This window comes from Protopterus annectens, chromosome 11.part0, assembly GCF_019279795.1.
Source record: "Protopterus annectens isolate FY-2018-M chromosome 11.part0, PAN1.0, whole genome shotgun sequence".
NCBI lineage: Eukaryota > Metazoa > Chordata > Ceratodontiformes > Protopteridae > Protopterus > Protopterus annectens.
In genome coordinates this window covers 1190101917-1190117526 of record NC_056745.1, presented here as the reverse complement: position 1 = coordinate 1190117526, position 15610 = coordinate 1190101917, and the positions used below count along the sequence as shown (strand labels likewise).

At 42.1% G+C, this 15610-nt stretch overlaps 1 protein-coding gene across 2 annotated transcripts in view; it reads right to left on the bottom strand.

Annotated features, from left to right (window-relative positions):
* Positions 1–1410: 1410 nt before the first annotated feature.
* The window catches only part of HBP1 (HMG-box transcription factor 1), a 1884794-nt gene continuing 1870594 nt past the window's right edge, over positions 1411–15610 (bottom strand). For both annotated transcript variants that reach the window (XM_044088537.1, XM_044088538.1), the window contains exon 10: positions 1411–2276. In XM_044088537.1, coding sequence (XP_043944472.1) covers positions 2259–2276 — 18 coding nt within the window. In that variant the 3' untranslated portion in view covers positions 1411–2258. The remainder of the gene's footprint in view (positions 2277–15610) is intronic.

Genomic DNA, 15610 nt, shown 5'->3' with positions numbered 1-15610 from the left:
ATATCCGTGATATTAATAATTATAAAGAAACTAATGCCTTAGCAAAACATATTAAAGAGACAGACTGTACACATAGCTTTAAGTTTCTTGTGATTGAGGTGGGTCATATAGGGATGAGAGGAGGTGATATAGAGAACTTAACTGAGAGCACTGAACAGAAATGGATTCTGTCACTTGAAGCAGAGAAATACCCTGGTCTGAACGGTGTGGCATCCTTGAAACCCTTTCTTAAATCCCGTTGACTTAAACACAGACTGGCAATCTTTTTCTCAGTTCCATCTATTTAGTGTTCATAGATTTGCACAATGTGAATTTCTTTAGAGATATTTATATATCAAGATATTTATTTAGGTATACATAGTTATATAAGCATTTTTATTTGCATTTGTATTGTTTTTTATTGAAATATACAAGTTTTTTATATTTTTTTATATATTTATTATTATAGACTGTACTAATATGAACATATATATTTTATTCATATTATATATTCAATTGATTAAATAATATCCTATAGTTTTAAATAGAAATATGCACTTTTGAAGTTTTATCTTTTTATTATTTTTACCTATGGCACACAATTAATTCCAATTAAGGCATGTCAGCTGATGATTTACACTTGTTATATTAAGGATCTGTTAACTAGTCATTTTGTCTGATGAAGCAACCAGAGAGGTTGTGAAAGCGCTTACGTTTTATACATGTGTGTGTATGTTTTTTATTTTCTTTAATAAACTCTTGGTGTGTAAGTTCTGGTGCAGCAGTTATTTTTATTCTCTCCTTCTAGGTTACCTGATGGTTAGGAAACATCTTAAAATTCTGAGGGTTATCACTGCTGCTCACAATAATTTGAAAACAGTATTTGACCACTCAGTACAACAAATACTGGCCAGATTTATGCAACCAAAGCAATACATTTTACCAGGACGACAGTCAAGACAACTTCAGAGTTTCCTTAATGTGACAGGGTTTCATAGCCTCAAAACTGCAGCAAATGGGCAACACTTTTGAGAATTTAGGTAGTTGCAAAACGTTAAGTAGCTACTGCTATGTGCGCTATGTCTTCAGCAAAGTCAGAGGTTCTTTCATGGATGCTGACATGAAGTTATCCATCCTGCTGTCACAGGATGATCAGTGTTTCTTTTCCCAAATCAGTCAAAGTTGACTTTTGTTAGCTGGCTAAAGAAGCATAGTTTTCTTCTGTGGTTGTCACATTGCCTGCATGATATTTTTTGGTGAGGTGTAACTTCTGTTTCTCAAAAGGATTAGCTAAGATCCCAAAAGTAATGACCTATTTTGTTGCACTAAGTGAATAACATGATTTTGACTTACATTTAAGTTCCCTCAGACCACAGCAGGGTCCACAATTATTTGCAGTAATTTAAGTAGTCATTCCCTCATACATTTAAATAACGGCAGTCTAAAATTTTTATTTAAAATAATACACAAGAATATCATGTGCAAAGTTTAAGGGGTAACAAAAGGTACAGACAGAAATCATACATTTAAAATGTACAACTGACTTTGGAGCTAAACACCATCTGGTAACTTAAGAAATGATTGAAGCAGTTCACATTAAAGCCACATTGATGATAATTCTGCTCTGACTTTAATAGTTGTTTTAAGGAAAAGTAAAGTGCTGAAGTGTTACACTTGCATTGAGTGCACAGTGTGCCCCCGACAATTTTTTACATTGTATGTCAAAATTAAATAAAATATAATGTTTTATATGGCAATTTAGACTCCTCCCAAAATAAAATGGGTAAATTCTTGCTATATAGTACATTATTACTTTCCGCCTGTCAGACATTAATTACAAAGTATGTGCAATACAGGCTGAGCAATAAGAATCAAGATATAAACAGCAGTTATATATTTAAAAATCCCCTTTATACATTTTAACATATCATTTATACAGTTGTCCCCTACCATAGCACCACAGGGTATGGATTTTCAAGCCTAGATTACCTGAATGAAAACTGAAGTCTGGAAGAATGATAAGGCAATTTGGTTTAAAATGCATCATCACATTTCTAGTACATTTAAGAGTAACTGCTCTAGCTAAAAAAAAAAAAAAAAAAAACTTCAGTCCTGTTTGAACTACATTTTATAGCTGAGTAAGCTAAGCTGTTTTACTATAACACAAACTCAAAAATAATATGGCGAAGGATGACCAAGTCATCTGTTCTTCTTTCCCCTCATCCAGTTTCTTTTACCTCAGATTCAAAATTCCAAATCAAGTTAACTGTTCTTATAATTCAGTGTTGCTGGGAACCCTGTATAAAGGAAAGAAATACGGGATAAGACATTAACTTCTATCATATTAATTTAGAACTGTGTGAAAAGATTTGTGTGTCATTTTTAAAGCATTTTTGTACTTGCTTTAATTTACTACAGAGCTCTAATAAATTTATTACATGGCTAAATAGTATCATGCCCAGTGCTTACTGGGATAAAACTACCCATTGTCTTCAGCAGTAAGGAATAAAGATGAAAAAAAAATCTTTATCTGTACTTTTCTACAGTAAACCGACACTGCATAAGGATACAATGAATGGAATAAATGAAAGATGCCATTAATATATGAAAAGCTACATCATAAGTTAAATTACAATATAATGTAACCAAGCAAACTGAATTATGACGTGTGTAACAGTTATAAGAAGCTTACATGAAAGGTGGACCTAAAAATGCATCTTGCAACAGATACATACAAGACAGGAGTTGCTCTGGTATCTACGACTCCGGCACTATTCTTGTAGGGATCACCTTCTAGTTAAACACGACTCATCCATAAATTCCAGTTGGTTAAGTAAACTTAACACAACAGTAGATGTTCTAATGATTACTGCTGTAGTAGCCTTAGCTATATAGGTTATATCCTGCCAAGGATGTAACAGCCGAACAGCTTCCACAGCTTCAGGGCACCTTCTACATGCCTAAACTGTCTGGCTGCTTGAGCTGAGTGGAGTAAAAGAGAAGTTTGGGGGCTAAGTCCTTCAGAGCTTTCCCACCAGCAGACACAGGGTGACTAAGCCTTGAAAGGGCAATGCTAGGAACAACAAAAATAAATGTCCACACCCAGGCATAAAAAAACACAATTAAAAACAAGGGGGCTGGAGGGAAGGAGCAGCTACTGCAGCAGTGATCATCCAAACATTAACTGTAATGGTAAGTTTACTTACACAGTATTATAAGTTAGCTTACTACATTCGGGAGGTGGAAGGAGAAGAGTCCAGAAGCTACTGGAGAATGGTCTAAGCAAAACTTGACCTGGACCAGGAGAAGAAATCAAGTTACAGTGCTTTATAAAACAATATACAGAGTACCAAGTAACAGCTTCTAGAATACTTTCAGGATCCAACTCTTCCTAAAAACCCATAGAGGCAACAAAAGCCCTGGTAGAGTGGGTCTTGACTTTGGTAGACAACTATTTGTAAACAGTCTGTTTTGACACAGGTGTCATAATCTTCTTTTACTTTCATAAGAAATGAAAGAATGGTTGTGTAAAATCTTACCATAACCATAGATGTCCTTTCTCTTCCATGTTGCAGTATTCTTACTGAGGGATTTCCTGCCTCATACGACCCAACGTCGGCTCCTATACAAAAGCTTAAGCCTGGTTGCAGTAGGTGTGTGGGATGTCACACGTAGGGCCATAAACCAGGCACCTTAAATGTGATGTCTGCATGCACAGACCTCAGAACTTGAAGGCCAGACAGACAGTCTTAAGAGATGAATAAGTGATGGTCACCTAAAAGAGTCAAGTGTCATATGCTGGCTTGTTGCTCTTTGGTTAAGGGTAGAACTTCTTAAAAGCTAGGAGCTAGGTTAGTCCTCCAATGTAATGCAAGGGGAAGGTGGGAGGGATGGAATACTGCAATGTGGAAGAGAAGGACATCTATGGTTATGGTAAGACTTTACACAATTATTCTATGTCCTTCTATTCCTATGTTGCAGCATTCTTACTGTGGGAGAGTACCACAGCTAGTGAGAGGTAAGGGTGGTGGTAGAGGTGGAAGATTCCGGAAACCATTGCAGGAATGTCCTAGAAAAGCCTGCCCTGGCTCTGGAGACTTGATCTAGTTTGTAGTGTTTGGTAAATGTGTGGATAGTGGACCAGGTGGCAGCTTCTAAAATGGAAGCTGTGTCCATCCCTTTGAGGAAGGCTTTGGAAGTAGCTATACTTCTGGTGGAATGAGCTCTCACCCCTTGGGGTAAAGGTTTGCCATGGTGTGAGTAGCAGAAATAAATGGATTTTTTGATCCATCCTGAAACAGTTTGCTTGGAAATTGCCTTGACCACATAGTCTTGGGGTGGAAGGAGACAAAAAGTTGTTTAAATTTTCTGAAGGGTTTAGTTTTGTCTAGGTAGAATCTAAGTTGTCTGTGCACATCCAGGGAATGTAGAACCTTCTCACTCTTGTTAGCTGGAAAGGGGAAGAAGGTAGGCAGGTGAATAGAATTATTTAAGAACAGCTTGTTTACCACTTTAGGAATGAAGGAAGGGTTAGTGCGTAAGGTCACCCTGTCATTGTGGGAGACAGTGTGTGTGTGTGTGTGTGTGTGTGTGTGTGGGGGGGGGCAGGCCATGAGAGCCTGTAACTCTGAGACTCTCCTAGCAGAAGTGATGGCGATAAGCTACAAATTACTACAGCACTCAACTTTCCTCACTTGTCTAGAGGAAAACAGTTTTTAGTAGTTAATAAATAAGCATCTATCCAGGCATGTCTAAGGGTCAGCTCCCAGTGTTTTCTCCTGTCTACCTGATGAATCTGGGCATCTTGGGGCAATGCAGCAATTGCCTCATGTACACAGACAACCCTCTCCTCCTACCACCCAAAACTACAACCTGAGAGAAATGCACTTATATAGCCAAAATGGAAGCAAAGCTCTCTTCACCCAAGACTGGACTACATGGTCAAGAGGAGAAGGTAAACACTTGCACCACACCACACTCATCACATAGTCCCTCAAAACCTACACCACCAAAACACATACATAGCAACACAAAACACACAGCTACATTCGCGGAGGCTCTCAGCAAAAATCTGCTCAAGCAACAGAGACCTCCAAAGCAGAAATGCATGCAACCTCCACCCCCCAACACAACCCAAATGACACATAGCCCACCAACTCAGTGTGCCACTCAACCACAGCCCATAAGGCATAACAACATACCCAACACTCTAGTCATAAGTGAAGCTATAGTCAGGCACACTGATGTTCCACTCACCAGGCTAAAACAAGGAGAAAATTACTATCAAGCTGCCTGTCAGGTGCCAGGATCCACCACATAATGCACGCACTCAGGTCACTCCACAACAAGTACAAATATGACTCTGTCATTGTCCATGTTGGTGTGAATGACCTGAGACGTACCTCCCTGGACTACATGAAAAGAGACATGAAAGAGTTCTCCGATCTTGTAGCCAAGGCAGGTATGACCCTAGCCCTGAGTAGCATCCTGCCATCACCCAGAATGACACCACAGTACAAGGACAAAATGACTGACTTCAACAATTGGCTAAGTTTCTGGGATGACATGATTGACCGACTATAATGTTTTTCCAGAGATGGCCTGCACTTGTCGCCCTTGGGATTCCAGATACTGGCTAAGGCTCCTGCCACCCCTATAGTGCCTTTTTTAGGCAAGGTTCAAATGACAAATCCACCACCGTAACAGGTACAAGCAAGCAAAATCTAGGGGTAATGCTACTCAATGCTAAAAGTCCAAACCTCAAAATGCATTCACTCGAGGCACTCCTTAAAATGGAGAACATCGACATCTGTGCACTGATAGAGACCTGGTTCAAGGCTCCAGACAGCACCCCTGCATTACCAGGCTATAATTCATACCACACCTTTCGACCATCTAACCTGGACCGAAACACTAAAGGTGGAGACGTGCCCATATTCATTAAAGATATCCATAGCTCCAGGCTAAATGCTCAGCATAATGCATCCAAGATTATCCAAGTGCAACTAACTCTGGGCAAGACAGCAACCCAAATTGTAACTTGATACAGATAATCCACCATGCCCCAAGATTCCCACTTCTCATTTTTTGATACAATGGAAAATATTAGGGTACAACCCAACACCCTAATAATGGCCGATTTCAACTATCCCACCATTAACTGGGAAAACTACTCATGTACCAACTCTTTTGCTCAACGTTTTCTGGAATTCATAAATTCCATCGCCTTGAATCAACTTATTCACACCCCCACCAGGGGCAGTAATATCCTAGACCTGGTCATTGCAACATGGGCGACCAGTGTTCCACACCAGAGGTCAATTCCTCGTTGGTCAGATCCGACCACAAGCTAATCAGCCTAGACATCCACATCCCGCCCCCACCCCCCATTAGGGAAACGACCATAAAACATTTCTCCAAAGCCAACTTCATGCTTCTTAAGACAAAAGTGGCAAACTTCACAACACCCATGCAGATGGACAAGAGAGGTACGACTGCTGAATCCTACACAAATGCACTTTATAAGCACTTACACGAGTGCATGGATCGTGCTATCCCTAACAGAACCATCATGCTATCCTCCAGAAAAAGAAAGTGAATCTGGTGGTCCCCTGCCATAAAAGAAACTCTACAACAGAAGAAAGAAACTGTTGCAAAAAAAAAAAAAAGAGTAAAATCCCATGACTGGAAGAACTCCCTCCCTGGTCAGCCTCGGTAAGATGCTGAGATCCCTCAAAAATCCTCCAAAGCTAGTTATGAAAACAAAATCACCACTGATTCTAAATACAACCACAAAGCACCCTATAGCTATGTCAAGAATCTCAATGGCAACACTCAGATCTACTCTGAGTTACAGCACAATGGCACTAAATATACAGAACCAACTGATATTGCCAAACATTCGGGCAGATAAGTTCAGTACTAACTTTACCCCCCCCCCCCTCCAAATGGCCCATCTCTATATCAGAAGATATATCATGGCTGCACAGGTAAAACCCACACTCTCCAAAGCCAAGAACACAGCATCCATGGGACTGGACAACATCCCAGGCTGTGTTCTACATGAACTACAGAATGAACTGGCACCCCACCTAAGCACCATATGTTCAGTCATAGCCTCACCTCAGAGGCTTTGTGCCCCACTGAATGGCGCACAGCAACGGTTATCCAGCTCCACAAAGGGGGAGCCACCACGGACCCCGCAAACTACCGCCCAATTAGCCTAACGAACCTGGTCTGTAAGGCCATGGAATGTATCATCATGGAACTTATAAACAAAGACACTGATAATGTCCAAACTCTGGACCCCACCCAGTTTGGGTTTGTAAAAGGCAGATCATGTCTCCTAAACCTGACTGACTTCTTTGAAGCAGACACCAAAGCCGTAGACGAGGGTAAGGTGGTTCACACAGCCTATCTAGATCTCGCCAAGGCTTTTGACACCATCCCCCATGCTGGAATTATAGATAAACTCACTAAACTAGGTATAAATCCCTATGTCACAAGATGGGTTGCCAACTGGCTCACTGACAGAACCCACACTGTGAAAGTAGCAGACTCCAAATCCAACTTCAGACCAGTGACAAGTGGAGTACCACAGGGTTCAGTCCTGGGTCCTCTCCTGTTTTGTATCTACGTTTCTGAAGTACAGGCTAACACACAAGGTCTTTGGCTAATGAAGTTCTCAGATGACTGCAAACTAGGAGCCATAATTGAAACTCCTAGCGATGTGGACATCCTACAAAAGGGCCTCACTGAGACAGATGTGTGGTGTCAAAGCCATGGCCTCAGGCTCAATGCCAAAAAGTGCATTGTCATCCCCTATGGTAAAAACTCTGTACCCATGAAGTACCACATAGGTGGTAGTCTACTTAACGCTGAAAGTGTGATAAGAGACCTTGGGACACAGGTGGACAGTAGTCTCTCCTTTGATAATCACACCACCACAGTAATCAGGAAATCCTTCTACGTGGCACATCTCATCACAAAAGGTTTCTCATCCAGGAAAAAAGAGGTCATTGTTCCCCTCTACTCGTCACTCATTAGACCCATTATAGAGTACAACGCCCCTTTTGGTATGTACCTCACAAGACATCTACAACAACTGGAAAGGCTGCAGAAATACCTCACAAAGAGGATTACTGGCCTCAAACAGATGCCCTACGCAGAGTGTCTCAAAAAACTCCAGCTTTACTCAGTCGCATATCCCTTACTCAGAATTGATCTCTGCCTAACATACCAAGCTATGTCAAACCCAGAGCTGTCGGACATGCTCCACTTAAAGAAATCCCAATCCCTCTGAGCTACATGCTCTAGGGCCCTAAACCTTGTCACCACAATAAACAGAACATGCTGGATGGATAGATTCCTGTCCCAGAGATTTCCCATACTCCGGAACAAACTACCTATCTATATCAAACAAAGCTCCTCATTAGCACTCCAAGAAAAATCTTGATGATTGGATGGGAAATGGGAAATTCACCCCGGGGATCACCTCTGTCACTCTGCTTGACAGAGGCACAGGAAAATAATTTTCCTGGGTGGCGAAAGCCAGGATACCTTCTTGGCTAGGCTTGTATAGGCCCTAGGGCTGATAGCCTAGTACCTACCTATGAACCAACAGTACAGTTTTCCATGTACATAGTTGTAAAGTAGCAATGTTAGCCAGTTCAAAGGGACTAACTGTTAGTTTCTCCAGGACAAAGTTTAGATCCCAGGGTGGCGGGATGAGTTTTCTAGTGGTCTGATGTGTAAGACTCCTCTCAGGAAAAGTTTAACATCTAGCATGGATAGTAAAGGGGGGTCTAGAAGCAGGTATGGCTGAAAGATGTACTTTCACTGAGGAGTAAGAAAGGCCATCCTTAATGAGTTCACACACATATGCAAGGACTAGGAAAGGGTCAGCCTGGCTGGGATCCATGTCTTTACATAGACACTATTTTGAGAATCTCTCCAATTTTGATAAGTATGATTTTCCAGTAGCAGGTTTCTTGGCCACCCTCAGGACTTTAAGCATGTCCTCTGAACAGTGGTGTCAAAGGGATTAGACGTTTATCACCCAGAGTGTTAGTGCTAACATCTGTAGGTGAGGATGGATTTGGGTTCCCTTTTGTTGTATGAGAAGGTCCACCTTGTGGGATAACTTGTGGAGACTGCCCTTGGCTAGTGAATGAAGTAGGGGGGACCAGTGCTGCCTTGGCCAGTAGGTGGTCACCAACAAGATTTTTGGTTTGCCTTTCCTGATTTTCAGTAGGACCTTTTGAATTACAGAGAAGGGAGGAAGGTGTAAAGAAAGAGTCCCTTCCACAGAATGCTGAAGGCATCTACTTCCCACTAGCTTGGAGAGCAGATGCCTTCCACAGAAAGCTGAAGGCATCTACTCTCCAGGCTAGTGGGGAGTGATCCTTGGTGCAGAATAGGATCATGGGAGATTACTAGGCAAATGGCCCTGGTGCCCTTACAAGCCTAAACAAACACCAAGATACGCTGAAACACACCCGTTTAATAGCAAAGCTTTCAGGTACAAACCCTTTATCAATACTCATACAGGTTACAAATAAAATCAAACATTTAAATAGAAGCCAACAAAGCACATGACCAGCAGCCAAAGATCATGTGATTATATATTTATATATATATATATATATATATATATATATACATAAACTTTAAAATACAATTATTTCAGTACTGAATGTTGTAATTTCACTAATATAGGCTTTAGTGTGACAGCAACATTCAAACCAGGCATCTTGTCAGCTGAAAGTCTTAAAATCCATTCAAATTCTTATTAGATTTAAAAGAATTTGAATTATTAGATTTAAAAGAATTTGAATGGATTTTAAGACTTTCAACTGACAAGATGCCTGGTTTGAATGTTGCTGTCACACTAAAGCCTATATTAGTGAAATTACAACATTCGGTACTGAAATAATTGTATTTTAAAGTTTATGTATATATATATATATATATATATATATATATATATATATATATGTATTTTTTTAAACACAAATTTTCATCACATGATCTTTGGCTGCTGGTCATGTGCTTTGTTGGCTTCTATTTAAATGTTTGATTTTATTTGTAACCTGTATGAGTATTGATAAAGGGTTTGTACCTGAAAACTTTGCTATTAAACGGGTGTGTTTCAGTGTATCTTGGTGTTTGTTTATTGCTTATTTCTATCGCTGGCAGCTGGTTGGGCCCTTACAAGCCTAGCCAAGAGTTTATCCCCAAAAAAGAAATCTCAATCAGCACCTGTCGCCCCTGTCAATGAGGGACAGTGGAACCCCTGGGACAAATTTGTGGTTTCCCATCTACTTATTAAGGCTGCGCTTGAACAGGGCCTGTGACGTACTTTGTTTGACGTGTTTGGGGAGTGTATTCCAGAGACGGTGCAGCCTCTAGGAGACATATCTGTCTCTCCAGCGTTTTTATATGTCACATATTAGTTTTAGGCCTTTAGATCGGGTAATGTGCAAGGAGTTAGACTTGTGGATATGGAGCATCTCTAGTAGTGCAGGGTCTGAGATTACCTTATAGGCACAAAACTGGTCAACTGCCTGTTCTGGGAGGAGGCAAACAGATCCACTTGAGGAGTGCCCCACCAGTGGACAATGTCTAGAAAGGTTTCCCTGTTCAACATCCACTCCTGCTTAGATATCTGCCTGTTTGTTGTCCTGACAGGGTATGTATGAGGCCTGCAGGGTCAGGTTGTGCCTGCAGGCGATTTCCCAAATTTGTAGGGTTATTCTGCAAAGGAGGTAGGCTTTGGTTCCTCCTTATTTGTTGAGGTACCACATGACTGTGGTGATGTCTTGTGAATATTAGAAGGGGTCCCAGGTGGAGAGTAGGAAGAAAAGCCTCCAGGGCTAGGAGAACTGCAGTCATCTCCCTGACATTGATATGCTTCTTTTGAAGGGCAGGACTCCAAATTTCCTGAACTCTGAAGTCCTTGCAAGTGGCACCCCACCCTAGGTCTGAAGCATCTGTGTAGATGAGCTGGTTTGGGGAGGGCATTTTGAGAGGCATTCCCAGGTTGCGATGGGTTTGTTGAATCCACCACCTTAGCTTTGATTTGAGGCAGGGCAGAAAGGGGATTTGTTTCTCTAAAGAGTGTAAGTGTTGTGACCACACGTTCTTCAGGTACCACTGGAACTTCCACATATGCATTCTTGCCAAGGGAAACATGGGAATGGTGGCTGCCATAAGTCCCAGGAGTTGCAGAAATTGTCTTGCAGAAATCTGTGATTCCAGTAAAGGTTTTGAAAGTGAGTGGAGAGGAAGTGGACCTTTTTCTGTGGGAGAAAGGCCTGCATTAGATCTGTCCTGATCCTGCAGCCCAGAAAAATGTTGCCTTGCAAGGAGGATGCGTATAAACTGAAGGTGAAGCCCAGGTTTTGAAAAATGGTGGTGGTGAACCTGAGGTGGTCTCTGAAACTGTTTTTTGTCTGCTAGAAGGAGAATGCCCTCTAGGTAGGGGTAGAGTTGTATACCTTGAGTCCTGCAGTAAGCAATGGCTGGGGCTAGGCATTTTGTGAATACTCTGGGTGCTGTAGACAAACCAAAGGGCAAGGCTGTAAACTGAATGTGAGAGCAGGGTTAAAAAAAAAAGTAGATATTTTCTGCTGGAGGGTTTTATGGGGATATGAAGGTAAGGCCTGGTCTGGGATAAGAGGAAGTAGGGTTGGGAGGGAGAGCATTTTGAAAGAAGGCACTTCTAGAAATAGGTTCAGGAAAGATAGATCCAGTATAGGTCTCCAAGGACCATCCTTTTTGGGGACCAGAAAGAGTCTTGAGTAAAATCTTTTTCCTTCCTGCCTGGGAGGAACAGGTTTTATTGTTCCTAGTTTTTGCAGGTCTTGAAAAGTTTGCGGCAGAAGGTGGATTTGGTTTTTGGGGGAAAAGGAATGGGCTTTGGGATGGGCTTTTCCCTCCAGGAAAGGAAGTATCCATTTTTGATGATATTCAGTACCCATTGGTCTGAAGTGATGGTTTTCCAGATGGGTAAACAGTGGGACAGGCGGGCTGACAAAGGCAGATGGGCAAGGCAGTCACGCATTGTTGGGTGGATTTCTACCCTGAAAGGACTTTCTAGGACTTGGTTGAGAGGTGGCAGGCCTGAAGAATGTCTGCCTTCTGGTTCCCGTCCTATGCCTGGAGGATGAAGGGGTGGCAGAGGAAAGGGTTCTCCTGACAAATGAGGTTTTCGCAGGGTAGTTCCTGTAATATTTTGGAATACGGGACACAAGCAAATGCTTGATGTCCTGCAGTTCCTTGCTTTTTTCCTGCAGAATTTTAAAAAGCTCTGCAGACTGTTTTCCAAACAAAAGGTTATGGTCTAAGGGGGGCAACCATAATCTTAGTTTTAAAGTCTTCTGGAAGAGGTTGTAGGTGCAGTCAAGAGTATCTGCGAAGGATGGAAGCAAAAGCTGCTGACCTAGCAGAGGTCTCTGGAGCATCATAACTGCACCTAATTGAATGTCTGGCTACCTGTGAAGCCAGAGACAATTTAGATGTTATGTCTGATTTGGTAGGGCAGTCAGATGTGGCAGCCAGGAGGTTAGTTGCTTGTGAGACAAGGTCCAGTGCATATTTAACCATGTTGTCTGGTAATTTATAGCACAGAAGGCCAGGGTGGAAGAGGTGTACACGTTTTTTACCAATCCTGTCCATTATTTTGCTGTCTTTATCAGTAGGCAGAAGAGATGCAGAAGGAATAAGTCTGGATTGCTTGTATGGAGAGACAGCAATAACTGCAGAGTCTGCCAAGGGGGGTTAACTAAGAAATTTGTTCATCAGGAACCTTATAAAACCTGTCTGGACTTTTAGGTGCAGGTGGTTGAGAGCCTGGGTTTTTGGATGTAGAGGTAAAAGCATCCAGATGGACAGGTAAGACTGGTGGGATGGCTGATGGGGAGGGAGACTCCACTTGAAGGAGTTCAAAATACCTCCTCTGGGTGTCAGTCATCTGGGTAGTGTCCCATTTAAAGTACTCTTTCATCTTAGTTATTGTTTCACCAAAGGTAATGTCCTCTGGTGGTGAGTCACCTTCAATAGATTCCTCAACTGGTGAATAATATTCTACAGGGGAGGCAATCTGGGCTGCATAAGAAATGGACTCTTCAGAAGAAGAGAAGTAGGTTTCTAATCCCTCCTCTCCTTCTTGGGTAGTGTGCAAGGGGAGAGAAATGGCAGAGGCAAGCCTAGGGCTGAGCACAGGTACAGTGGAAGGAGTAGAGCCTGTGGGCCTGAGGGCCATAAAGGTCTACATCAGAGAGTTAGTGAAAGATTGTCAGTCAGGGACTCCTTCAAAGGTAGGAGTCAGATGTTTAGTTTTCTGTTTACGTTTAGCAGGCATTGGTTTGGGAGATGGCCTAGGCTCAGAAGCTTGAATCTCAGTAACAGGAGTCTCTGAAGGCCGACCGACTGTTTCTGGTCCCCCCCCCCAACGTCGGTAGGAACCAACACCTGGGCGATCTCCTTGGATGTGCAGGCCGCAACTTCTGAAGTGGCTTCCTCGGTGGCAGCCGTCGAAGTAGTCAGTTCTGTCAGACATCCCTCAAATCCTATATCGGAAACTGGCGGGATGTCCGATGGTGGAGAGACAATGGAAGTAGGCATGGAAACTTTGGCTTTTTTCCACAGTGGTTCAGTCAGAGTGGCTGATTCAGGGTCTACTCTAAGAGCAAGCTCTTTGAGACGCTGGTTCTCTAAATATAAATTTAGTGCCGCCATATGGCTGCGGAGGGTCTTCGGTGTTGGGTGTTCCTTCCCAAGACGCAACAGTCATGGGTATCCTTATGCAGTATCTGACACCCGCAATGGCTATTTGCCCTTTTTAGCTGACATCAGCTAACATAAAATACAGCTAACCAAGCTCAAGCAAAAAAAACGTAATGTTTCCCCAACGAGGTCTTAGCTTTTTAGAAGACTTCTAGAGTAGGAGCAAAGCAAACAATGTGATGTCATCTGAGGCTGAAAAGGTCTGAGGTCTGTGCGTGCAGACGTCACATTTAAGGTCCCTGGTTTATAGCCCTACATGTGATGTCCCACGCACCTACAGCAACCAGGCTTAAGCTTTTGTATAGGAGCTGACGTTGGGTCACCTGAGGTGGGAAATACCACAGTAAGAATACTGCAACATAGGAATAGAAGGACATACATGGACTCAAAGATCTGAAAGATTTAGTTCTATCTGCGGACATCTGAAGTATGGAATATCCTTTCCCCCTCATTTTAGGTTCAGGAAAGAAAAAGTACAGTTGTGTACACTTACCATAAATGTAGATGTTAGAGTGTATTCACTGTTGCAGTCCTTACAAAATGGGTTATCTGGCTACCGGTAGCCCACAGTTGGCCAGAATACCAAAGTCCTTGGTATATGACGTCGGCTGCCTTCGGTATTAAGCCTGACATCAGGTACAAAGGAAGGCAGCCGATGCTTTTCCTCAGTTTTTCTTGCCTTAACTGTTAGGAGCTCCCAAAAAGGTTAGACCAGGAAAAGAAAAATCCAGTCTGTGCCCTAGGAAAAAAGGGGATGGAAGGGGGGGAAACCAGGACTGCAACAGCGAATACACTCGAACATCTACATTTATGGTAAGTGTACACAACTGTACTATGTTCATCGTGTTTCACTGTTGCAGTCCTTACAAAATGGGTTAAGTCACAAAGCCCAGGAAAAAAAACAAAAGGGAGGAGGAACACCCACTGTTTAAGGGTTGGTAAGAATGCCCTGCAACACCGCAGTGGCAAAATCAACTTAGAAAACAAGGGTAAATTGTAATGTTTAGTGAAAGTGTGGAAAGAAGTCCAGGTAGCTGCTTTCAGGATGTCCCTAGCAGGTACACCTCTTAAAAAAGCTGCTGAGGTAGAGGCTGCTCTAGTAGAATAGGTCCTAATACTCTGTGGAGGAACCTTGCCATGCTGTAGTAACAAAAGTGAATACAATGAGAAATCCATTTAGAAATGGTCTGTTTAGAAATAGCTTTGCCCTGAGCACCAGGAGCAAAACTGACCAACAACTGATCCGACTTTCGAAAAGGTTTAGTCCTGTCTAGGTAAAATCTAAGCTGTCTATGCACATCCAGGAAATGCAGTAACCTTTCCCCTTTATTCTGAGGATTAGGAAAGAATGTAGGCAGGCGGATAGACTGGTTAAGAGTTAGGCTAGAAACCACCTTAGGCATAAAGGAGGGATTAGTTCGAAAAGATAATAAACCACAGGGTATGTTCAAATGTGGCTTTTGCAATCAGTGTAAACACATTAGAGTTACAAAAAGTTTTAACATCAATGGTAAAGAGTATAAGATCAATGGACACTTTAATTGTGAGACAAAATCCATAATTTACGCTGCCCTTTGTAACCATTGTAAAGCATTCTATATCGGTAAGACCGAGAGAATGTTTAAACATAGAATATACGAACATCAATATGCCATAGCAAAGAATGATTCTACCAATGCCTTGGCTAGGCATTGCGCGGAATGCATTGGGCACACATTTAATTATTTAGTTTTACAACACAGGGAAGTAGACATCAGAGGAGGTCCGTGGCAAGTATTGTTGGAAATAGATGAATTGCTATGGCAAATTAGAACAAAAGCCCACTTGTTGCCAGGTATTAATG